This window comes from Mesoplodon mirus (genome assembly GCF_964341445.2).
Source record: "Mesoplodon mirus genome assembly, chromosome: 6".
NCBI classification, from domain to species: Eukaryota; Metazoa; Chordata; class Mammalia; order Artiodactyla; family Ziphiidae; genus Mesoplodon; species Mesoplodon mirus.
This window is the reverse complement of record NC_138982.1, coordinates 94,556,858-94,583,025: the sequence shown is the minus strand read 5'-3', so window position 1 is coordinate 94,583,025 and position 26,168 is coordinate 94,556,858. Positions and strand designations below refer to the sequence as shown.

General features: G+C 35.1%; 1 protein-coding gene across 5 annotated transcripts in view; it reads right to left on the bottom strand.

The window, feature by feature from the left end:
* CBLB (Cbl proto-oncogene B) overlaps positions 1–26,168 on the bottom strand; it is a 209,397-nt gene that overhangs the window by 21,514 nt on the left and 161,715 nt on the right. For all 5 annotated transcript variants that reach the window (XM_082626006.1, XM_082626002.1, XM_082626005.1 and 2 more), the window contains 5 exons: positions 22,272–22,366; positions 8,598–8,744; positions 5,222–5,319; positions 4,975–5,106; positions 2,269–2,409 (listed from right to left, as the gene is read on the bottom strand). In XM_082626006.1, the coding sequence (XP_082482132.1) occupies positions 2,269–2,409; positions 4,975–5,106; positions 5,222–5,319; positions 8,598–8,744; positions 22,272–22,366 (613 nt within the window). The remainder of the gene's footprint in view (positions 1–2,268; positions 2,410–4,974; positions 5,107–5,221; positions 5,320–8,597; positions 8,745–22,271; positions 22,367–26,168) is intronic.

Genomic DNA, 26,168 nt, shown 5'->3' with positions numbered 1-26,168 from the left:
TGACAACAGACTAGAAATTTGTCCAGTTAATTATATGAGACTGGAAAGGGGGGAAAATGTTGCCATCTTTTTCTCAGAAGTATTTACTATCGAGGGATATCAACATTACTTGAATGGAATTAGAATACTTCCATGAATAAAAGGAGTTCAAGAGAGAGTCAACAGGTTCAAATGACCCTACTCTGGTCCCATGTTAGCCTCACACCACAGGTTAAGGATAACTGCTACTGAGCCTACCTGGCAGCCAAGCAAAGCTATATATGAAATAAAACAGTTTATACAACTTTCATTCTAATAAAAGGGGGCCTTTTTATTTTGAAGTGATTTTTTTAGTAATCTTGAGAAAAAAAGTTTTGAAGATGTTTACAAAAGCAATATGAACAATGAAATTATGATAAAGAACTGAAATATTTTACAATTAATTCTTTTGCTAAAAACAGGTTAAAGTGTGTGTTTGTGTAAAAAAGTGTAAGAATTAAGTCAAGCCTGGAAAGCTTGACTTAATTTTAAAAGAAGGCACTACATTTAACTTTCATTTAATGGGGCTTAAATTACATATATAAAAGGTGATAGGTACCTTATAGGAATCTGGCTAGAAATTATCCAGAAGTTTGCCTTGGGAAAGGTTAAGTTTACTAAGATTTAGAGATATTCATTTTTAAAAAAAATTTTATTGGAGTATAGTTGCTTTACAATGTTGTGTTAGTTTCTGCTGTATATATTCATTTTTATTTTTTTATTTTTTTTTTTTTTGCGGTATGCGGGCCTCTCACTGTTGTGGCCTCCCCCGTTGCGGAGCACAGGCTCCGGATGCACAGGCCCAGCGGCCATGGCTCACGGGCCCAGCCGCTCCGCGGCACATGGGATCCTCCCAGACCGGGGCACGAACCCGTGTCCCCTGCATCGGCAGGCGGACTCTCAACCACTGCGCCACCAGGGAGGCCCTATTCATTTTTAAATGTTAAATTCCATGTATAAAACAAAGATTTGAATAAGTATAAGTGAAAAAGATAGCAAAATGTTAGCGTGTATATGTAGCTATATGAATAAGAGCCTAATAGTTATCCATGCTTTCTGCTTGGATTAGAAGGGTTATGAACCTTGCTCTTTGATTGGTAGCATTCAGTGAATTAATCTGATCCATGAGGGCAGGGAGGCATCTCAGAGTGGGTGACACAGAGGACAATTCAATATTTACTGATGAAAAATTATTCCTTGAAAATAAACTACTTTTAGAAACTGAAGCTATATATTCCAAGTTATATGTCTATAATTTTGTGGGTCATATCTACAAACTGCCTCAAACTTCTAAATTATCAAACCAAATGGAAAAAAAAAATGAGAAAAATGTTAAAGGTGAATGATAATGGTTAAGATTCCCAAGTTTTCAAAGAAGCATGTAGGTGGCCAAAGGACAAAGTGAGCACTCTTAGAAGGCTTTCATGATTTATCTTATACACAAATGTAAAGCAGTTGTTAAAAAAAGAAAATCTTTACCCTATGTTTAACCAAACCAATTCGAGGAGGCAGACATTTCAGAGTACAGTTCACAGTATCACCAATAGGACTGACGGGAACAATTAATATGAGCAGATTCAACATAACTGAATTTTTTTTCCTGATAAGTCTGACTAGTGGAGTGGATGGTTTATTAAGTCTTTTTATTTCTACTCCTCACTTGAGTTTTTTTTTAAAAACTATGTATTAATTTTTCCTTGAAGACCAATAATTTTAGTAGATACATTGAGGCATTAAAAATAAAAACAGTAACAAAACAATAAAATGCAGATATTTCAGAAAAACATATCTATTAATGTTACAATATAATTTACCAAGATATTATGTTTTTGAATAAAATTATGACCCTAAAGCATATTTAGTAAAGATTTTTAAACACATTGTTTGAAAAAAAATATTGCACTCAGAATTAGGAGAAAGTCTAAATTTTGTCCCCATCACTTTTAGCCCAAACACAGAGCACTTCTGGTTCTCACCTTTTGTAACATACAGGTGTTATTTGGACCTGATAATCTCTTCAGTGCCATTTCTGAATTCTATGATTCCTTGCTGCTTTTGCCATTTTTGTAATCCTTTTGGCATTAAACCAAACAATTGACAGACAAACCTATCCAACTGCTGTTTTCCCCACCCAGGGATTTTTCAGCTTGGGAGCTAGAAACCAATGAATCATTAATGCTTATTTGACAGTATCATCTTAGAAATATTTTTGCTTTCAGTGAAAAGGTTTGCTTGGTTTTTCCCTCCTACCTGAAGGAAGGAGGAAAAGGTCCTGTCCTGAGGATGGTCGGCTACTGGAGCCAGGAGGTTTTGAATGTTCGATGAGACTATGCCTTGCGGGAGGTGGGGGAGGTGGGAGGGACGGGGGGAGGGCATCAAAAGCATCTTCACCTGCATTGAAAGAAAGGTCAGTATCAACAGCAGAATTTCATTAATCAAAACACAGTATCAGGCAAAAATAATGATTTTGCTGTTTATAAACAACTTCACCTGTAGGGTTTACCCAGCAGTTCACTGACTTTGTTAATGGGAGCTGATTATTTTGTAGGAGGTGTTTGGAAAGAAACACACACAAACACACATGTGTGCATACAGACTTTTTCGATCTCTCAGCCCTTTCTATTAAAAAGCAGTATTTCAGGTTATGAAACAGCTTATTATTCACTTGTAACCTTTATAATATTAAGACACTGGAGATTTGAACTAAATATATTACAGATCACATCATCAAAACAGAATTTTTGTGTAACAATAAGAGTTCACAGCCTCTAATTAGAAAATCACACTATGCACAAAAATTTAATGTCACAGAATAGTTTATCTTTTAAAAGTTTGCTCCATGGCATTTTAATTCATTTAAACTAATGCTCCATATATTTGTCAAAATATACAGAAAATGCACCTGCAGTAGAGGAATATGATCTTTTTCTACTTATCAGGTATCTCTAGGGAGAAACAGTTAAATATATCAATAGAACTACCTCTTGTGGTGGTCCCAAAGCTAGTTACTTATATTTGTATAGTTCCCAACTTTAGTAACTGTAGAATACTGCAGTATGCTTTTATGTCTACTTGTGTTTCCCCTGCCACGTCTTACTATCCTATTCATATTTTCCCTCATCTTGATTCTTTAAAAAATAAAATTGCAGTGTATGTATTTTTGTAAGCAATCACAAATACTTTGTGAATGAAACAGGGTATAAATACCTACACCTTCTAGTAATAAAAATTCTCATGGATTTAAATACATTGACTTAAATATAAAGGTATATTTAAATATAAACAGTTTCACCACTCATCCAGCTTGCCTTGCAAAAAGTATTCAAAATTTTTTCTCTAATGATCATATTTTTCTAATGTAAAATATATGAAGGTATAGGAGAGAGAAAGAGCGAGCTTTGTTATCATTCCAACCTTCAGCTATTTCCTACATTATCTCATTTATTCAAATCCTTTATCAGCCCCTAAATGTCAGGCATCCTGCTAGGCACATGGGTAATGTGAAGATCAAAATCATAAGTCCTCGACCCCGAGGAGCTTGGATTCCACAGTGAGATCTAAGAAAAGTTCACAAAAGACTCACAGGTGAATAGGTCCCAGAGGGAGAGACAGATGCATTGTAAGAGGGAAGAGGAATGCAGAAAGTGGCACTCAGCAAGGTGTAACCAAGAACAGGAAGGCCTGGGATATCAGGGCCTCAAAAACATTTGTTCATCAAATACAGGGATGGTGTCTACTAGGCAGAGTGAATAGCATAAATAAAATATGAGATGTACATGAAGAGCCAAAGGAAGGATTAGTTAAAAAGGTTGGAACATTTATCTGCATTGTCCAATATGGTAGTAACTATCCACATATAGCTATTCAGTTTAAATTTAAATTAACTAAAATTCAGTTCTACAGTCACACATATAGATCTTTTATGTCACCACATAAAGTTCTATTGGACAGTGCTGATCTAGTCATAAAGACTTGGGTAATAGGTCAAAAACAGCATACAGGAAGAAGTGGAAGAGAAAAAGACTACAGGTAAAGAAGGAAGTTGGGAGGTGCTTGTAATCCACGTAGGTGAGAGTAAAGCACTGAGCTGCAGAAAAAACAGGAGCAAGACATTCAACTGTATAACTGGAAACACCAGTTGATGGCGTTTTTGAGAAAACAAATGGAGAGGTTCATTTCTAGTAGCCTAATGATTCAGATAAGCTTATAAATGAACCTTCATTATACATTATTTTATACTATGGTGACTCATTATTGTGAAGCCTTGTGAAGATTTCTTAATTGTCCTCCTCTAAAAATAGGGTGAGAAGCTTCCTACCTAGAATTAATGAAATAAACAGACACCTGCACTGGCCAATTTTAACATAAATACACACCTGTGTGTACCTTCACACATGTACACACACACACATTAAGTGTACTTCATGGTAAAATTTGAAACAAAGAAATTGAGATTCTTTGGATGTGTTCTAGTCGCAGTGATTATAAGACAGAATTTATTTTCAGCTCTCTACAATAAAGTATATAATTTCCCATAATGTAATTAGCTAAGTGGAAGTGGGTCATTTTATATTGAAAGAAAAAGTAAGTACGCATTCATTAAGAATTATACTTAAAGAAAATCTCAGATGAATACTCCAAATCTACTAGAACACATGCACCTGGGGGAATGAACAATGCCCTCATAAGATTTTGTAGACTGCATTTAGTACACGAAGAGACAACTTGATAAAACCCTAACTGATGCCAGCTATTTACACCACTGCTTCAGTCATCTAAATGGAATAATGGTCACATGAACCGAGAGCCACTGTCACCTGGAGATTCCATTCTAATTCAGACAAATTCATAACCTAGTGAGTCTACATTGCACTGAACTAAGAATTCTGATAATTCAGGTATTAATTGAAAGAGGTGGCAGGGAGGCTTGCTTGAAATTGTTTTAAAGGTTTCAACCTAATGGAGGGATGAGAAGATCATAATCAGAGGGCGTCCTGTTGAGTGAAGAACCATGCTTTGGATTGTCCCGAGTTGGAGGCCTGGCAGGTGGTAATGGCACTGGATCAGAGGCTGAGTCAAAAACATCTCCTAGAGGATAACACAAAATCTTAATGTATTTTCAGTACAACAATGGCATGGAATTTTGCCTTTAAATTCTGACCATTAAGGCATAGACTACAAAGAGAATATGTCTTATACATACCCTTTAAATATATGCCTAACTCAGGGATGTTTGATTTCTTCATCTCTGAAGACGTACCGTGTGTTCCATTCAATATACAGTGACCATTATCACAAGACCTAAAGCAGAAATCAAAGGACAAAAATCATAAGGATAATTACTTTCCATTTAAAAGTCATTTGGGGGTGGGGAGATGATGGGAACTAGCAACGCTGCTCACGTAATAAACTTAGGATACAAATATAATTAATTTCCTTTTCTGGAGAAAGTAAAGTAATATTATCTAGATACTTGAATACTTTTACAAAGCAGAAGTAAATATTCCATGGAAGACAAAGGTTTTTTTCTTTTTTTAAGTGAAACTAAGAATTATAAGGGCCACAAAATTGCTGATACCCTAAACACACCTGTGGAATTAACATATTTTGGAAGATTTCAATATTACCCTATCAAGGTTTTGAAGAAGAAAATGTAATATGCAGGCAAAAAATACGTAAAAGTCCCAATGACATCATTACTGGTTAACGGTACTTAACAGTATATTTTTATTTCTGTAAGTTAAGCTTTCCTTATTATAAACTAGAGGCTGTCAAGGAAGGAGAATTATTAAATATTCAGAAAGTCCATTAAAATTCAGATAGGCATATTCAAAGACCTAGAGTCTGGAGTATAATTTCACCACTGCCATGAACAAAACTGGCACTTCTGACAACTGTAGAAAAATGACTTTAGCAAAGGCCTTGGGTACACAACAAATATTTTAATCTGGGTGTCTGTAAAAGGATAATACTAAAAAAAGTGTTGTTTTTTTTAGCGGTACAAGGGCCTCTCACTGTGTGGCCTCTCCCGTTGCAGAGCACAGGCTCCGGACGCGCAGGCTCAGCGGCCATGGCTCACGGGCCCAGCCGCTCCGCGGCATGTGGGATCTTCCCGGACCGGGGCACGAACCCATGTCCCCTGCATCGGCAGGCGGACTCTCAACCACTGCGCCACCAGGGAAGCCCTAAAATAAGTGTTTTTATTATTGGTATTAATGCTTTCGAATCATACTATGAACGCAATGCACAAATCCGGGGCATAGGAAGGTAGCAGCAGGAAGAGAAGGCACGGAGCGTATTTTGTCTTCAGAATATAGCTGTGTAGCAACTGACTATCTGCTCACCAAGTTACTGTGCTCACAAAGAGCTATAGAAGGCAGAGTTTATATTTTACTTTCCCCTGATTTACTCTGAATTCTTGGGGCAAAGTAAAAGTACATACATAATGGAGGAGATATTGGACATTTGAATAGTTATTGCAAAGTGCTTCATCTGAAATTCATTTCCATTCTCTCTGGTGGCCACATCTCTTTAAGGGGCCAGAGATGGTTCATTTAAAAATAGTTATCATGTATTGAATTTTCATTGTAATGATGGATTTTTACTGAAATGGAATTATTCATCTATGAATAATATGGTTTATGAATCTATGAATAATATGGTCTAACTTTTTCCGTATACTGACAATTTAGTTCTCCTGATGTTCCAAAGAGAGGAAAAACATAGAAGGAAAGGATGTGTCAAAGTTTAAAGAGTGCTTTGTAGAGGACCTAAGAAGATACTTCATCCATTGACTTTCAAGAACAAATTAGACAGAAAATTCACTCCAATTAAGATTAGGGATTATCAACATTTATTACTTCTTTGTAACTGTAGAAAGATGGTAATGGTGGTCATAAATCAAATTTATTTTCAGGATTTGGGAGGCCTGCCACCAAAAATCTCATCCAGTATGATGTGACAATTAAAATTTTAAGAATTAAAATTATACCACTCACTTATCCAGTGATGAAAAATAATGAGATCCCAAGGAGACCAAAAAAGCTCATCTTATTTCAGTTTTTAAAAATTACTACACATTTGTAAGAGCCAAGGGAACTGAAAATTGTAAAAATTTATACTTGATGTAAAGGAATAACTTTTTTCTCTAATAAGAATAGTAGACATTTGGTTCTTCTAAGATAACAAATTATCTCTCAGTTATTTCTCTGTCTTCTCAATGTTACCAACAAATGTCCTAAAGACCAGCAATCAGCAAAGAAAGGTTTCGTTCTTGCCTTGAAATATGAAGCCCTGGACAGCAAAGTGTTAATAACCATGGTTAATAATTCTGCATAGTGTTGATAATTCTAACCTTGTAACTCACTAAGGCAGATCTCTGGTTTAAATGGAGTTTTGCTTCTCTTTTCCAAGTACTGCAATACAATACTTGAAGAAAGGCATTAAAACATTTTTTAGACTTTTCATCTGAAAAGAAAGGAATACTCCACTCATAAAATGCTTTCTGTTGATTGACTTGACCTCAAAAGGAAATGGCACACTAAGTAAAGATGACATAGATGACTGAAGTGTTAAACAGCTCTCCTATTCCTCAGTCAGTAAAGAGATACTGAAAGGCAAGAAAGCTGGGCCACCAGCAGTAGCTGAGCCCTCTTCTGTATGTGCCAAGCAGAGCTCCAGGGATGTAATTAGACAAAGAAAACTGGAGCTCAGAAAATCAGTTTGAAACTGAGATTTGACTTACTGAGTACTTCATATATGTCAATTAGATTTAAAAATCAGAAAAATAATATTAGATTATGATTTACTAATTCAATTATATAAACACAGAATTGTCCTTCTACTTAAAGACAAACTAATATTTCAATACACACCACCCATTTTTAATAACTCCTATACCTCCATGGGGCTGCCACTTCAAAGACCAAGGATGTCTCCTTAACAGTGAGAATAAACAAATGACGAGAAGAAAACAGAACACAATTCCTCACATTCTTGTTTGATCCAAGGAATAGTAAAATAGTACCTGATAAAAATAGCTAAGGGAAATAATTTTTTTCAATTCTTCGAGATCTGAATATAAGTAGGTAGCACATCAAGAAAGAAAATCAATATAGATTATACTAGTCCTTACTTCATAAAGAACAATTCTAAGGAAGGTTGGTATAACACCTTATTTTCTAAGCACTAATTTTTCTTCATGAGATATGTGCTTAGAACTGATAAAATGCATTGAAAATAGCTTATTGAAAATTTATGAGTTAACCACCACTATGTGTAACCTACAGCAAAGTTTTACTACAGTACAATTTGTTTTTTGGGGAGAGGCAACAAATTATTCCATTAGACTTACTAGTCAACTAATTTAGTCAAAGGACTTCCTAGTTAATAGAAATCTACATCTTTTCATTTTCTCTGAAAGGTCATGGAGAAAAATAGTATTATAGGTAGAGGAGGCTTTGAGCAAGAAATCAAGGGTTTTTATTAAACAGATGTGATTCAGTTGTTTAAAAACAAATGCCATAAATGATAATGCTTACTGCAGACGTGAGGTGATGATAAATGGCCCATATTCTTACCTAGGAGGAGGTTTTACATTATGACAATGAGATGGTTGTGAATTCAGGGAAACAGGATGGGATGAAGGAATCTTGTATTCATCGTCATCTTCCTCTGCTGGGTCTCTTGTTTTCTCTGAAAGGGAATTTGCTAATGGACCAGTACACCTACCAGAGGGAAAAAAAATCCAGTCTAGTTTTAGCATAATAATTCAGGACAGGCAGGTCTGATGTGACATATTCAAATCAAAGAAACTACTTTTGTCACTTGTGTTCATTTTTCAATTACAGGGTAACATCAGAAGGGCTGTTCTTATACTAAATACAAATGAAAAGGATTTTTAAAACTCTTGATGAAATAAGAGTTTTCATACTTATAATTTGGAAATGGCACAATAAGAGAAACTAGTAACTTGTCAAATAAAATAAAAAGGTCCTGGAGTTGTAAGTGAGTGCATAAAATTATTTACACCAAAGCTATTAAAATATTAACATTTTGTTCCTATTTAACTTAAATTGGTAAATTAAGATGATATATATGCAAGGTTATTTTATATATTAAGTATTTATAGAAAGTTCAACTGTCTCTTGTGAATATTACTTATAGTTGAAAAAATCCAGTTTAATTAAGTGAAACAATTCTTTCTCCTGTGAAGTTACGATTCAGATAGTTGTTGTTGGGACAAAAATTAACAAAGATCTAAAAATGACTGGAACAATCAGAAGTAGATAATAAGAGAACTTTATAAGTCTTTAAGGTAGAGGCCATTATTTTTATGGCTTAAATTCCCTAGCTAAGTAAAAAAGAATGCAAATATGTAAAACAATTACCTAATATCAAAAGAAATTCCCAAGCATTTTACTCATCCATTGACTAAACAGACAAGGCCAATTAACAACTTATTTTTTTTTTTTAACAGTTGTTGCTAATGGAGTTTATCCTAAGCTGATGCCAGTGAGAAACACCAAAGTAGAAACACACAAACCTACCCTGACCAACTTTAGGACAACCTACCTGTTTTCAGGACACTGGAGGTACATATGGATCCAAACCTTTTTTTAAATCATGAACCTCAAGACAAATCTGTTTCGTTAAATTATTTTTTTAACCTTTGTGACTGCAATTTTGAAGCACCTTCTGTAGAGGGAGCAAGAGGCCTTTGGTATATGAACCATCAAGACTGAAAAAACTTTTTCATTTTTATTTCTCCTAACTAGTTCGAATGAAAACAACTTTAAGGGCTTTTCTCTGTGCCCACTGCAAGAAGACATTTTGAAAAACCTAAAGGTTTTCAAATTTCAACTATATATCTGAGTCTCTAGGGAGTTCAGAGATGAAAGAAAAAATCTCTCCTAAGATTTTTCAAAAGTGTGTTTTTATCTGTCTTTGAAGACTTTTTCAATACCGATTTTTGAATTCTTGTTTGTTTGAGCGACCCTGGAATTCAAATGACAGTTTATGGTGAAATGAAAGCACAATGATACAGTGACAGGAAGTCCACTGTCACCACCCAGAGCACAAGCTAATAACCTTATTAATAACTTAAGGGTTACACCTACCATGGTGTAACCTTGGAAGATGTACATCCCAAATGAAGGCCAGTGAGTACACGGACTGCAAAATGGGTGATTTGATGGGAATTAGAGCAGGGATTTCAAACATTACCTTTTCATAAATTCTTATAAACATGGATATAAATTTAGCTAACTCAAGGACCAGAGTGGGTTCCGTTAGCAAAAGAAATGAGAAAAATACACATCCTTTCTATGTCCTACTATATTGTCATGTACAAGGAATTTTTTTGCCTTTGCAATTTAAGCATATACTGTATAAAAAAAAAAGACTTACTGACCAAATATTTAACAACCACATCAATGTCAGGAATGTTCTATCTGCCTGTTGCAGCTTAGTTCCAAAGATTTAAGAGTTTTTAAAGAAGCACTGCACTATGACACAAGAATGGATGATTTTTGAAATCACATTTGTTCTGGCTGATTCTATATTTTATCTTCAATGATAAAGAATTTAATCAGGGTAATTTCTCCCTACTCTTTAGCTTTGCTGCAAATCAACAGATGGAGTATCCTGAAGAAAATGAAAAGCAAAGCTTATCTAATATTTTATGGAATTATAGGGGCTTACTGCTAAAACTTACTAGTCGCAGATAATTAGCTTACATGGATTTTAGTGAATTATACTAGAAGTGCAGAAAGTCTCCGAGTGGTATTTGTTGCATATCTAAATCTGAAAAAAAAATGCCTAGATATCTTATCACCATTTTAATAAAGTTCTAAAGAGTCATATTTTATCTTATTATATTTTTATTTTTATTTTATTTTATTTATTTTTTTTTTTTATTTTTTTTTGCGGTGCGCGGGCCTCTCACCACTGTGGCCTTTCCCATTGCGGAGCACAGGCTCCGGACGTGCAGGCTCAGCGGGCATGGCTCACGGGCCCAGCCGCTCCGCGGCATGTGGGATCTTCCCAGACCAGGGCACGAACCCATGTCCCCTGCATCGGCAGGCAGACTCTCAACCACTGCGCCACCAGGGAAGCCCTTATTATATTTTTAATGCAAACTTTTTATATTAGTATAATATTCTAGTTAAAAATAAGCCAATTTATAAGAATATCATTCCAGTGTACTTTATTCAATATTATATAAATTTTTATACAAAATTGATCTTATTCAATTCTGAAGGGAAAAATAAAAGCAATTTCTATCATGTAAAAAAGGGAATGTGAACTATGAACTTTGGGTGGTTATGTATAAATGTAGGTTCATCGTTTTTAACAAATGTACCACTATGGTGGAGGATGGTGAAAATGAGGAAAGCTAGGCATGTGTGGGAGCTGGGGGTATATGGGAAATATCCGTACCTTCTCCTCAATATTGCTATGAATCTAAAATGGCTCTAAAAAAAAAGTCTTAATTAAGAAAAAATAAATGAGGAAGGTACAAACAGATGAAGAATTTGTATATAAAATACCAAAGGAGAAATCTCAATTTATGTAAATAATTACATTATTTGTTAATTACATGCGGGATTTTTTTTTCCTTCACAAACTCATTCAAAAAGTAGGTTCAGTTTTACTTGCAACTAGATAAGTGGTAAAAATAAAGAATTTTCATTAGCAATCATGTATGTTTACTTTTGGTAATGGAGAAAATATCTCACGGGACATAGGAAAATGTTCAGTCATTGATTTAGCTCATGGGAAATTTTTAGGATACCAGAGGAATAAAATAGATCAGTTTTATTTGGCTGGTTCCATGTTAAAACTGCCAAGTAAACCATCCCACCATTTACACCAGTACTTCATTCCCTTTATATTATCATCAGACATTCACAGAGTGTTCTGCACTGCGGCTGTCATTCCTGAATTAATACACTGGTAATGCACAAGGACACATAGTCTTAAAGATACACAGCCACCCTCCCCACAGCCTTCGCCTCTTGTTAAATTCAACGTGTGTTATTTAAACTTTAATGAGGAATACATCCACTGTCTGCATGTGCACACTTGAAACAAACCAAGAATATATTTTCTAATGCTCTTCTTAATTAGTGATTTTTGCATTTTGAAGCTGAAGGCTCACAGATACAATCCTCTACAGCCTTCTACATTCCTGGTGTGAGAGGCATATCATCAGAGGGGTGACCTTCTGCATATCCCACTGGCTTTTCCTACATAACATACCTCAAACATCACCCTTACCAAGTACTTTTCTTTCCTTCATTTGAGCAATTCCTGATACCTTGATTAGTTCAACTTTTCCAGAAATAAAGCAAAGTAGAAATATCCATCTTTACTGTCTACAGATGAACCTCCTGTGACATCCCACAAAACAGTAATTTTCTTTGAACTTTAATCTTTTATATGTATTTGGTAAGTGTTCACACATTGACATTGTGTTTTCTATATATTCATCTATGTCTTTCTTCTGTCTAATTGCAAAATGCTAAAGGGCAGACCCTGAGTCAACCAAGGCCTGGCATGGTGTGTGTACCATGAAGAACTCACAGCTTTTAGACAAAAAGAACAAGAGGCTATTAGAGAAATACATGACCAAACTGTTACGGGAAAGAAAATCATTTTTAGGATACTTTCATAATATAGAAAAATATTTAAAATATATTATTTTGCTTGCCTTCTACATGTAAAATCTTATTTAATAATCTCTGAAAGCAAGGCTTTGAAAAATATCTTTTATTAAAACCGAATCTTCAGAGCCTGCCATATACATTAGTCCATATTTCTTGTACTAACTATCCTAACAGGCAAAACACCCAACTTCGAGAAATCATAGCCCAGAGATGTGGTAACACAAAATATAGCTGTATTTGAAATGAGGATTGCCCATGTGCCACCTGTAAGCCATTTCCCCAGCACCTCAAGAGTGGGTTTTATAAATATACATACTAATTTTGAGGATTCTTTCATGACATCCAGAAGAATCAGTGTGCTTTATTATTAGGCTGAATATAAGCTTTAATTTTAAGTTTTCACTTATAGTTTAAGTATAGTTTATACTTTAAGTATAGTTTTCACTGACTTGTTTTTAAGCTGGAGAAATAAGTTTGAAGTTCTTTTTTTTTTTTTTTTTTTGCTATACGCGGGCCTCTCACTGTTGTGGCCTCTCCCGTTGCGGAGCACAGGCTCTGGACACGCAGGCCCAGCGGCCATGGCTCACGGGCCCAGCCGCTCCGCAGCACGTGGGATCCTCCCAGACCGGGGCATGAACCCATGTCCCCTGCATCGGCAGGCGGACTCTCAACCACTGCGCCACCAGGGAAGCCCTGAAGTTCATTTTTAAGTTAACTTATTCAAGGGCAATATTCATTTCTAATACTTTTAGGGGACTGCTTTAGAAATCAAAAAGATAGATGTTGAGGAAACTCATTTTTTTTTGAGAATCTAATTTTCCAATACATGTTGAACATTAAAGACTTCACGGTGATATTAAATGTGGCAGTACTTATAATCGCCAATAACTCGACACAACCCAAATGTCCCTTAGTAGAGGGATGGATAAACAAACCACAGTGTGTTTTACAATGGAATACATACTCAGAGCAATAAAAAAGGAACAAACTACTGATACTCTTGACAACCTGGATGAATCGCAAATTCATTGTGCTAATAGAAAGAACCCAAACTTAAAAGGCTCTATACTATATGATTCTATTTATATGACCTTTGGGAAAAAGCAAAATTATATAGACACAAATCAGATTGATAATTTCCAACGGTTTAGGGTAACGGGAGAAGTTGACACACGCCTAGGGGGGTGTTTTTGGAGTGAAGGAACTGTTCTGTATCTTGACAGTGGTAGTGAATACATGACTGTGCGTTTGCCAAAACTCACAAAACTGTACATTAATAAAGCAGGGTGAATTTTAGTGTATGAAAATTATACTTTAACAACTGGAAAATTTTCATTTTAAGGTTAAAAATTCATTTTAACTCATTTAAGATACTGCAGATTAGCATCTTTCACAAACAAATATGCTTAATATCCCTAGTGGCCTTCAAATCACTTATCTGATTCTATTTGAGCCTACAGAAAAATGTGGACAGAAACAAGGAATGCTTGAATATGGTGGAATATGTCAAGATGCTCTCACTTAATGTGAAAATAGAATCTCATTCTAACCCTACGCATTTTCTATGAACAGATCAATATGTTCATGGAGAAGTGGAGAATATATGGCAAATTATGCCTCTATGGGACAAAAAAGAGACAGTATAAGGAATATAATTCAGATTGCATATTTAAATAGAATCCAATGGCTCACAATTCTGTGTAAGGCTACCTAATTATTTGTGATCATAAATCAGTTGTATGGTAAATTACAAGTAACAGATTTGTCAGACTACTGGGATTAGTGTTAATATCAGTATTCATCTTAGATTTTAGTCAGAGAAAATGAAAGATTAGTGGAATTAGTTGCATTCCTGCACCCAGATTATAGCCATCCGCCAAATGCCATTTTCCCACAAATGATGAGAGAGGGATTACAGTTCTATCTGAATTTAGAAATTATAATACTAAAATAAAAAGGAGAAAAATAATACCCATAGTATTTATTTTGTACCCTTTCCACACACTATTTCTCTTTCTGTTGAGAATAGTTTAAATTGATATGCTTGCAGCCCTCAATTCTTGTCATCAGTGTGTCAACAAGCAGGTTCTAGGGATTTACCACAAAACATTAGAAAACCTATGTTAGGATGGTCAAGCTGCTTCATGGGAGATGTGAACCAAATTTATAAATCAATAAGAATATGCAGAAAAAATAAAGTCTGAGTTTCAAATACTGAGTCACATCAATAGGTCAAAACCAAATGCACAAACATTTCTACATGATACACGAGACAAGAATGCCATAGTGATCATAATGAATAAATTGAAAAGATGGACCCATCCCACACTATCCCATACACATCATGTCAATTGTAACTTACAGAGGACTGCCGTCTTCAATATTAGTTCACCTTTCTATCTACCCAAGGTAAAACTAACAAAACTAGTGCAACATCTTGACAAATCTTGAAAATATTTTCAGATATTTGAATGAAAGCTGGTTCAAAAACTAACAAAAGAGCATCACTGTTCATTCACTAGGGTTAAGAAAAGAACTCTTAATTACAGCTTGATCTTCCATTTAAAGTTCTCTACCATATTTTCTTTAAATCAATGAAATTAATTTCTTATCGTTGAACATAAACAGGATTAATGTAAAACTGAAGTGTGTATTGTCTATACAAATCCTCAGGTGAACAATAACAGAACATGTTTCCCTGCTCTTTTGCCATTAAGCATAAAAAATGAAGCCCAGTATGCACAGTACATAAGATGAAAATTTTCCATCAAGCCTCTTTCTCTTAAGTTTTAAAAAATTACAATGTGATGTTTGCTTTAATAGCTCCTGTGGCATAGTGCTTTTATCTCTTCTTTCTGTTTTTCACTCCCCAGTCAAAAACAAAGCAAAACAAAACAAAACTTCCCTTCTCCCATGAATTTGACCACCATTTCAGTCAAATTGGTCTAGTTTTGTCTTTTGCACTTTTCTATCTACAGACCATTTTGGCCACTATTTATTTCAAAACAACGACTCTCACATACACGCGGGCACAGATGCTGATGCTGTTTGGCGGTGTGGACCTCTTAGATCACTCACTGGAAGGTGGCAGTAGTTGAGGCTGCATTCACAAATCCACATTTCTAGTTTGTTTTAGATTATGATAATAATAGATAAGTTTATTATAATTTTTACCACACAGAAATGTTCTCAATACGTTTTCTACAATACCAACATTTCAGGGGTAAATGATACAGTTTTTTAAGGTGATATTTTCATACATAAGTTCCTATATTAGAAAAAAACTTCTAGGATTACATTTATATGTCTAAGAGTATAACAAATCTAATTAAATTTGGGCACTGGTCATGTAGAAATGATTTTATCAGCTTTAGATAGTACCTACTGAAGTATTTACTTGAATATAATATAAAGGTGAAAGCTTAGATGGTTATGTCCGACTATCCCCTCAAAATCACTATTTGGATGTGTGTGTAATTGGCACCGAAACTCAACAGATCCTTAAGTCCTAATTTTACCACCCCTGCCCCCTTCCCACACCTGCCCTTCTCCAACTTCCCTCCCTCTGGTAAATGACACCAACCCATTCACCCAGTTTCTTTAAGCAAAAACCTATATAAGAATCAATCATGCCTGATTTATTGTACCTCACAGACATCTGATTTATTAACTGGTACTGTTGGATCAAATACAACCCAAAGTGGACTGTGTAACTCGATCGCCATCACCCCAAAGCCCTGACCATCTCTTACTGGTTCACCACATCAGACGACTACACTCTCCATCGGTCTCACTTCAGCTGTCCTAAAGACAATTCACATAGCAGCCAGTGACCCTCTTTAAAAACACAAACCAGCATCATGTCGTCATGTTGATCAAAACCTTCGATGGCTCCTAAAACTAACCAAACCAAAGTTCTTATCATGGCCTTAAAGGCAATATATGATTTAGCTCCTATATACCTTATTCAACCCCAGCCCTACTGTCCCTCTTGCTGTTCTCCAGATATGCCAAAGGGATTCACTTGCCTCACTGGCTAGCTTTTATGCTCTTCATCTAGGCAGTCTCATGGCTTGCTCCCTTCTTTCAGGTTTCTGTTCAATATTACCTTTCCTAATGACCTCATCTAAAGTATAAACCTCCCTATCACTGTTTATCCCTTTCCCTGCTTTATTTTTCCTTCTAGCACTTACCACTACCTGACAATATACTATGGTTATTTGTTTACTTGCTGTTCTCCTTAACTAGAGCACAAATTCCAATGAGGATGGGATTTTATCTTGTTCACTCTGACTCTCCAGTCAGTACGCAACTGAATGAAAACAGGATAGTTAGGCAAAACCTGGATACTCTATTCACTGAGCTTAAACTATTAGCACCTTATCTGTTTAGAAAAAATCTATAACAACGATCAACACCACCACCTCCAACAACAAAACATCCTTTTTACAAAAATATTAATACTGATTCACATGTATTTGAAAGTTTAAGATTAATATGTCAAAAGTACCAAAGGTCCATTTCTAAAAGACAAGGAACAAGAAAATATTCTTCTAAAAAATGACTTTCCTCAGCATTCCAGAACATTATCTTACCTGAAGTAATTATTCCATTATTACAATAATTCCTTTGCTTATTGGCCAACATCTTGTGTTAAGTAAAATAAATACTTTTAACTGTTTCAGGTTTCATTTAATTTTGAAAAATCAAATTATTTCAAGATAAATATAATTTAGTAAAAATTGACACTACAATAAAAATAATCCACATAGATTTTTTTCATTCTTCCCCTAAAAAAATTATGATTACCCATATTTCAAGCTTTTAAGAATTTATATTTATAGCTAAGTGTCAATCATCTTAAGTAGAAACCATTTAGGAAAAAAAATAAGTAAACCTATATGCACTAGTACAGTTTCAGCTTACTTTTATGACAGAATATATTTTTAAAATAAATTCTATATTCTTCTAGGTCTCCAGATAAATTACACAATAAAAGTCATATAACTGCAGTCATACTGTTTTACAAGAAAGAAAACACTATCACAGAGTAGCCTCTTCCATCAATTTAATGGGAATCAGAGTAACATCAAATAATTTAACAATTACACTTCAGTAAATATTAATAACAACACAGTATAGCTTTAAAAGTAAATATTAGCTTTGACATTACTGAATTCAACACTGGGGCTCTCAACATTTGTGAGAACTATCAAAGTCTATGTTGGGTAGCAATCTGTTATTTTGCTTTGGCCTATTTTTGAAACATGTACTAAGACGCTGACACGGAAACGATACACTTGAACCTCCAACATCCCTATGTCCCTGAGTGAGATTTTGCTAAGACCTGTATTCTATGCCCCTCCAGAGCTGAAGGTCTATTCTCATTGTACTCTGGTTATACAGTCTAATGAAGCTGAAGTAGACAAAGCAAAAAAACAAAACAAACAAAAAACCCAGAGCAGTAATCCAAGTTATATTGGCTTCAAAAATGGGATGCAACCAACCAATTACAAATGAGCATTCAAGTTGCCAAGTATTCATATGTAATTAATACTACAGATGAGTACCCCTTAAAAAAAGGTTGCGTGGAACCTAAAAGGTTGAAGCTCAAAAGGATTTTAGAGATCATTTAAGATAAACAGATCCCTTCATTTATCAGATGGAGAAAGTGAGGCCCAGAGAAGTTACCTTGTTCAAAGACAGACAAATATTAATATTGGAGTCATGTCTGGGACCAAGTCTGATTTTATTTTAATGGTCACTTCAGAATTCCATGCTGGTTCCATGATAAATATAGTACAGCATAAATGATTAAGAAAAATGCTTATTCAAATATTAAGTGACAAAGGAGAGCATGAAATTATCTCTACAATGTAATCTAAATCATGTAAAAACAAAAGTCTAAAAAGAAAAAAAAGTCAGAATGTTAAAACTCTGGGGGAAAACTGGACAGCTACATGTAAAAGAATGGAATCAGAACACTCCCTAACACCATCCACAAAAATAAACTCAAAATGGATTAGAGACCTAAATGTAAGACCAGACACTATCAAACTCTTGGAGGAAAACATAGGAAGAACACTCTTTGACATAAATCACAGCAATATCTTTTTTGATCCACCTCCTAGAGTAATGGAAATAAAAACAAAAATAAACAAATGGGACCTAATGAAACTTAAAAGCTTTTCCACAGCAAAGGAAACCATAAACAAGACGAAAAGACAACCCTCAGAATGGGAGAAAATATTTGCAAACAAATCAATGGACAAAGGATTAATCTCCAAAATATATAAACAGCTCATGTGGCTCAATATTAAAAAAACAAACAACCCAATCCAAAAATGGGCAGAAGATCTAAACAGACATTTCTCCAAAGAAGACATACAGATGGCCAAGAAGCACATGAAAAGCTGCTCAACCTCACTAATTATTAGAGAAATGCAAATCAAAACTACAGTGAGTTATCACCTTACACCAGTTAGAATGGACATCATCAGAAAATCTACAAACAACAAATGCTGGAGAGGGTGTGGAGAAAAGGGAACCCTCTTGCACTGTTGGTGGGAATGTAAATTGATACAGACACTACGGAGAACAGTATGGAGGTTCCTTAAAAAACTAAAAATAGAATTACCATATGACCCAGCAATCCCACTACTGGGCATATACCCAGAGAAAACCATAATTCAAAAAGACACATGCACCCCAATGTTCATTGCGGCACTATTTACAATAGCCAGGTCATGGAAGCAACCTAAATGCCTGTCGACAGACGGATGGATAAAGATGATGTTGTACATATATACAATGGGATATTACTCAGCCATAAAAAGGAACGAAATTGGGTCATTTTTAGAGACGTGGATGGATCTAGAGACTGTCATACATAGTGAAGTAAGTCAGAAAGAGAAAAACAAATATCGTATATTAACTCATATATGTGGAACCTAGAATAAAATGGTATAGATGAACCGGTTTGAAAGGGCGGAAATAGAGACACAGATGTAGAGAACAAACATATGGACACCAAGGGGGGAAAGCCGCGGGAGGGTGGGGATGGTGGTGTGCTGAATTGGGCAATTGGGATTGACATGTATACACTGATGTGTGTAAAATGGATGACTAAGAAGAAACTGCTGTATAAAAAAATAAAATAAAATTCAAAAATTCAAGAAAAACAAAACAAAAAAACCCCTCTGGGCATTGATATTTGGGATATGTAAATGCTTATATTTATGTATTTGTTTAATTTTTTTCTTTTATAGATTTTCCATATTTTCTACAATGAACAACTGCTACCTATATGTCAGAATAAAAAACAAAATGGAGAGAGAAACATGCCATTAAAAGCCAGCACTTGTAATTTTAACTATGGTTAATTTGAAGCATGCAAAATAGAAAACTAATTTGCTGTTAAGGACGCATTGCTAAAGTATTTCTCTGGTTAAGTAAAGCAACTGCATTGTTTGAGGGAAAAAAATCAAGAGTAAATGGGGTGAAAGTATATCCAGGTACACATACAAACTGAAGTGTTAGAAAAATATCAATAAAAGGCATTTTACTATGAATTTGTTGTTCTTTATTTATAGAAAAACAAGCACTTAATACTAAATACAGATGAAGCAAATGGTAACCTCTGCCTTTTATCCCACTTGCCAATATGAATTTAATAAACAGAATGTAACATTTTAATCTCTAATTAGCAAGATTTCATGTACTTCATTTTTTGATGTTCTCTGAATTAGAGGTAATTGAGCTTAGATGTTTTAATTACATATACAAATATCCAGAGTTCATTTGGTGCTACAATATCATATGTTATTACTGATGTACAACCTACTACACAGAATATATATATTTGCTTCTAACTTCTATGTCTGCTACATATCTGCCAGCTCCGAGAAAAGTGGCCACTAAAGAATGGTCCAATGCTTAGTTTCCCACTGCCCCCCTAAATGATGTCAAATTTCACACTCATGCTTTTTCTCATGCACACTCCTTCCCAATTGTGCCCATCCTCCATGACTCAGGAAATTTCCATCCTCTCTATAAGACATCCTTGACTTACAAAGTCTATAATAGTCTATTCTCCAAGCTTATATAAAAACTAACAAGTTAGATGCATACAGTCTAGTGCAATCTTGTGATTTCATGTACGTTAACTTTATTTTAAAGTAGATGGTAAATTTCTTGGGAGCTGGTATCTAGCTTATCGTTCTTTTGCACCCAGTGACCAGCAGAGGAAGGAGCGAAGATGCTCTAAGACTTTCAGTTAGAAATGAGGATCTTAGCAGATGATAAAGTCAATCCACCAAGCAACCAAGTACTATCAGTATACTCATTAAACAGCAAACAGTAAGGTGTTAAGGGAGAAGCAGAGATTACGAGAAAAGGTTTTTGCCCTTAAAACCTTATCATCTTTTTAATGTGGAGAGGTGCTTTAGTATTAGAAAACAGTAGAGTAAAGTACATAATTAAATGTGTAGAAAATAAACTGTAGAAGGAGGAATGAGAATCAGTCTTATTACCATCATTATGACTGAAGTCACAGAAGTTTTCATACAGAAATAGAGTCTGAGACATGGATCTTCAGAATAAAGATTCTGAAAACTTAGTGCACAGGAGGGAACAGCATGAAAGACTCATAAAACCAGGGAAAAAAATCAAGACAAGATTAGAGGGCAAGCATTAGAATTCCTGAACGATATTTTAATTGGGTAAAATTCTGTGGATCTTACTGATAGCAGGAGAGCATAGAATTAATTTAGAAGGAAAGAAAGAATAATGTTGGGCTTTGAGTAGGAAAGTGATCTGGGAAAAGCAGAATTTAAATTAAATCAGCTACCTGAATAAAATATACTGGAGGAAAGACAGGCAGCCTGATTTAATATAGAGTAGGAAAATGGCCATCAGGAGACTTGGTTTTATCCAGGTTTGATTTGGATAGATACTATCCCTTAACTGTCTGATATGCTTCTTGTGTCTTCATTTTTTCAAATGAGACACCTAGTTTAACTCATTTTTCTAGCTTTAAAATCCATTGATATTCCATTCTGAGATTATATCATATGATCAGGTAGAAGGCTCTTTCAGTTGTCCCATTATAAGCCAGAACTAGGGCAATGGGAAGATTAGCTGAATATGAAAAACTTTAAAAGAACAATCAACAGGACTTAGTGGCAGAATGGATTTGAAAAATGAGAAAACTGGAGGAACCAAAGATTATTTTATCATGTCAAACTGGGTAGTGGGATAAATGTGATACCTCTAAGGAAGAGACATGAATTGGAAAGGAGAGCTCATTGTGCTACTTGAGCCTCTTTTTGGATGCAGGGAAGACTTAGCTTTTTCTCTGTTGCTTTATGTGTAATCTCAGAGTGTAGGTAAGTCTCAAAAATGTTGTAGTTATCAGCAAAGAATCAGAAAGGATCTCAATTTCTGGTACTTTAGTTTAAAAATCCAGCTGGTTCATTTTTATTGATGCATATTCACCCCTGTACTTTCTGTACTAAGAACCTCAAAACCACTGTTTATAACAACTTTATGCATGGACAGTTGATCTCCAAATTCAGTAAAACTCACCTGATGCTGGGGAGAACGGTGGCAGCTGGAGGGGGAGGAGAAAGCCGGGGAGGAACATCATATTCTTCACTTCCCAGGTGACCATTGGAAAAGACCTGAAAGGAAATCAAAGGGTTAGTTTAGAATTTAACTTCTGGAGGACCTTAAAACAACAGCAGTTCTTAGACAATCTATAATTTTGAAGAGAATATATAATTTCAGTTTATTTGAACAAGTGAAATATCATATAATTTACTTAGGAGTTAGGAGCACCATAGTGATTATTTACCACCACCTGAAAGTAGCATCATTTTTTTATGTGAAAAAATAAAATACAATCTGATTCTTAAACATATTGAAAGGAGATGCTATAATTTCTATAAATCATATAGATAGCTAGATAAATAGTAAAAGTCCCCAAACATGATCAGTTTTTATTGAAAAGTTAGCATTCTCTGTAAGGATTCAATAAAGAAAAAAGGAGCACTGGTGCAATTCTTATTTCAATTCCTCCCAAATAAAAGTGTTCTAAATTATATCTCTCTGGGGTTAACAGAACATTTCTAAACTTCTTGTTAAAACAATACATGAGGGCTTCCCTGGTGGCGCAGTGGTTGAGAGTCCGCCTGACGATGCAGGGGACACAGGTTCAGGCCCCGGTCTGGGAAGATCCCACGTGCCACGGAGTGGCTGGGCCCGTGAGCCATGGCCGCTGAGCCTGCGCGTCCAGAGCCTGTGCTCCGCAACGGGAGAGGCCACAACAGGGAGAGGCCCACATACCGCAAAAAAAAAAACCAAAAAAAAAAAACAATACATGAGTATAATCAGAAATGCTTTTGTTCTTTCAAGGCTGAAGCTTTAGCACTACTGGTAAGTAGAGACCTGGTCTGGCTTTCAGAGTGCAAGCAATTTTAAATATAATTTTTGGTGTGCGAACAACACAAACCAAAATTGTTACCTTGCTCCTAAGGTACCATAGAGAGCCAGTGTTTACTCAGAACTCGGAAATTCTGGTTTCCAGATTGCTCAGTTACATATGGGACCTGTCTGAACAACTGCTCTTAACTAATCCAACAACTTGAAATGAAAGCAACTTAAAAGAAAAAAAGAGTAACTTTGCAAGGACAGATTAAACATATTTTAAGACCTTTAATCATTAGGGTTTTATCATGAAGCTCTTTCCCAAACTCTTTACTAGTTCATAGTTAAAAGGTGTCGGCTGATTTGTGGCAAAAAGAATGTGATGTAACTTGAATAGTTCTAGATAACCCAGTCAATGACCTACCAATTTTTCTTTTCACCCCTCAGTTCTAAAATGGTGTTAAAGCTTTAGAGTGCAAAATGGAAAAGGCCATATCCTTCCCTACCAACTTAAGAAAAGGAACATGCTTAAAGAATCCATTTGAAATATATCAGTGTTTGCAATTTAAAGCTACACAATATAAATTTTATAGCATTAAGGTATCACTCTAAAAATAAGTCCTGTGCTACAGCTTTGATTTCTCATTAGATTCAATACACTAGAGATACACTATGACAAAAATATCTCTTAGGGTTTCTGACTATGGACCAAATAACAGAACAAGGCAGAGTTTTTTCGATTTTGCTAGAGAAATGTCTCAATAGATATTAATTATTGTACAGTTCAATGAAAACCTCTAATATAAAAAAATCCCTTTTAACCAACAAATACATGTGTCAAATCACAAGTGCTCATTGTATAATGGGCGTATAAAGTCATCCTTAATTTGAGTCCTGTGCAATTGTTGCCAGAATGGATACAATGTATGATTTCTGCAATCAAATCTCCTTGACGCTTCTGTCATAAACACATTTAAAATTCATTCTGGGAAATGTAATATGGGTTTATATGCAATTATTTGTTTTAATAGGAGCAAGTATCTAATGCACTGTTGATACCTAGTAAAATTTCAGCAATTATAAAATAAAAGGGAGCTATGGGAATAAATTTCTGTTGTATTAGTTCTACATGAATCTTTTTCAGGACAAAGACTCTGATTTCTTCATTTTATAGGACATTCCTTCAATGCTTTACACACAGTAGGGCTCAAATGAACACTGACTGCTGACTGACTTACATTATACTACATATGTGCATACATACATGTTTGTAAAGGACCTAAAAATGCAGGTACTAAAATGATGTTCATGTTTCTGTTCATCTAAAGCGGCTGGATGACAAGATTTACGATTATTTCATTCTGAACTCCATTTTCCCACCTGCAACCGTTTCATTAAACAAAATCATTTTATCTAAAACTACTTTACAGACTGCAGTAAGTCACAACTTTTTGAACCAAAAATAAATATTTTACGTCCTCTGGAAATCTGCAAAGCCTTTTGCAAACAGGAGAAAACAGTAGTTCCTCAAATGTGTAGATGGATAGTATCAACTGAAGCAGTTCACACTGAAATCTCACTGATTCAGGCCTTCTTAAACTCTCAACTAAGGAAACATCTTTTTCTTCTGCCTTCCTAGTTCACTGTTGCAAATTTACCACAATCCCATTGGACATGCTACCAACTTAAATATTCTGATCCTATCATTCCTCTGCCAAAAAAGTTTTCAAAGCTCTTTTTGGTCAACCAAGTTAAAGATAACTTAGTATAGAATAGGAGACACTCCACTCCGTAACTGCTTTCAGTTTATATTGCCGTAATTTTACCTACCGTACTTACTCTCTCTGTATGCCCTAGAGTCTGTCCAAAATTGATTTCCTGCACTGGGCTTATCTTCCCACCTCCATGCTATTCCTTCCTGTCATGTCTACAACACCACCACCTACTGATCTTTTAATGTCTACAGATCCCTCTTGCATGAAGCTTTCTTTATTCCTTCTTTTACCCTGCATCTCAATTGGAATGTTTCTTCCCCTAGGGCATCCCGCATTATATATTCTGGATGCTTCTCCTATGCCTCATCCCTTAATTATATACCTGTCTCATCCTCACTAGACTGTGCTTGATTCATTTTGTATTCGCCACAGTGTCTTGAACATCCTACTCATTTAACTGAAAGAGGCTGAAGGAATAAGAATACATTAAGGGGAATTTATACTACCCATGGAAGAACTATAATCTGAGCTATCACAAAATTTATTATAAACTCTAGGTTACTCTAGGTTACCCTGTATTAGTATTTTTCACATGCCTCAAGATAACATTTCATCCTAATTTTTAAGTTTGAAATATCTCCCTATGATTCAGATATTGTCTAAGAATTAATGTTAAAGCATTTGGGACCCTTGAGATGTAGGGAAAACAAACACAATTGTGATAATCTTAGCACAATTAAGAAAAACCTTTTTAATTACAAACCCCCAAACACAACCCCCTTCCCCCATCCCACACATGTAAGCCCACACATACACTATACCAAAAATATCACTATAATTTATCCTTCAGAAACATTGATTAAAAGTGAAACCTGTGTACACAGAGGACTTATTTTCTGAAAGACAACACCTGAGATTCATAGATAAGTTTAAGTTCATTCTTATAAACATGTGCCTCTCCACCAAAATAGCAAAAGCCACAATCTCAAAAAGAGGAATCATTCTATGTATTCATCTAGCAACATCTTCAACAGATTATTGTACACAAGGTCATTTTAGAATAATGTCACTTGAAGTAACATAAGTCAGAGATCGTTTTTATCACATAAGAAACAGTAGCATTCTTAATCTTTTAAGAGGAACAAATAAAGATAGTTGAACACAGTGTTAGTATCTAGATATAAGGAGACACATTTCAAGTCTCCAATGATATTTTAAAACATTTTCGTGCAATAAAGTAATTAAAACAAACAAACCAACAACAATAAATAAATATCTAGCCAACAAAGTATTAATTAAGGAACAGGTTTATAATGTGGCTAGAATTTGAGGGAATGGAAAC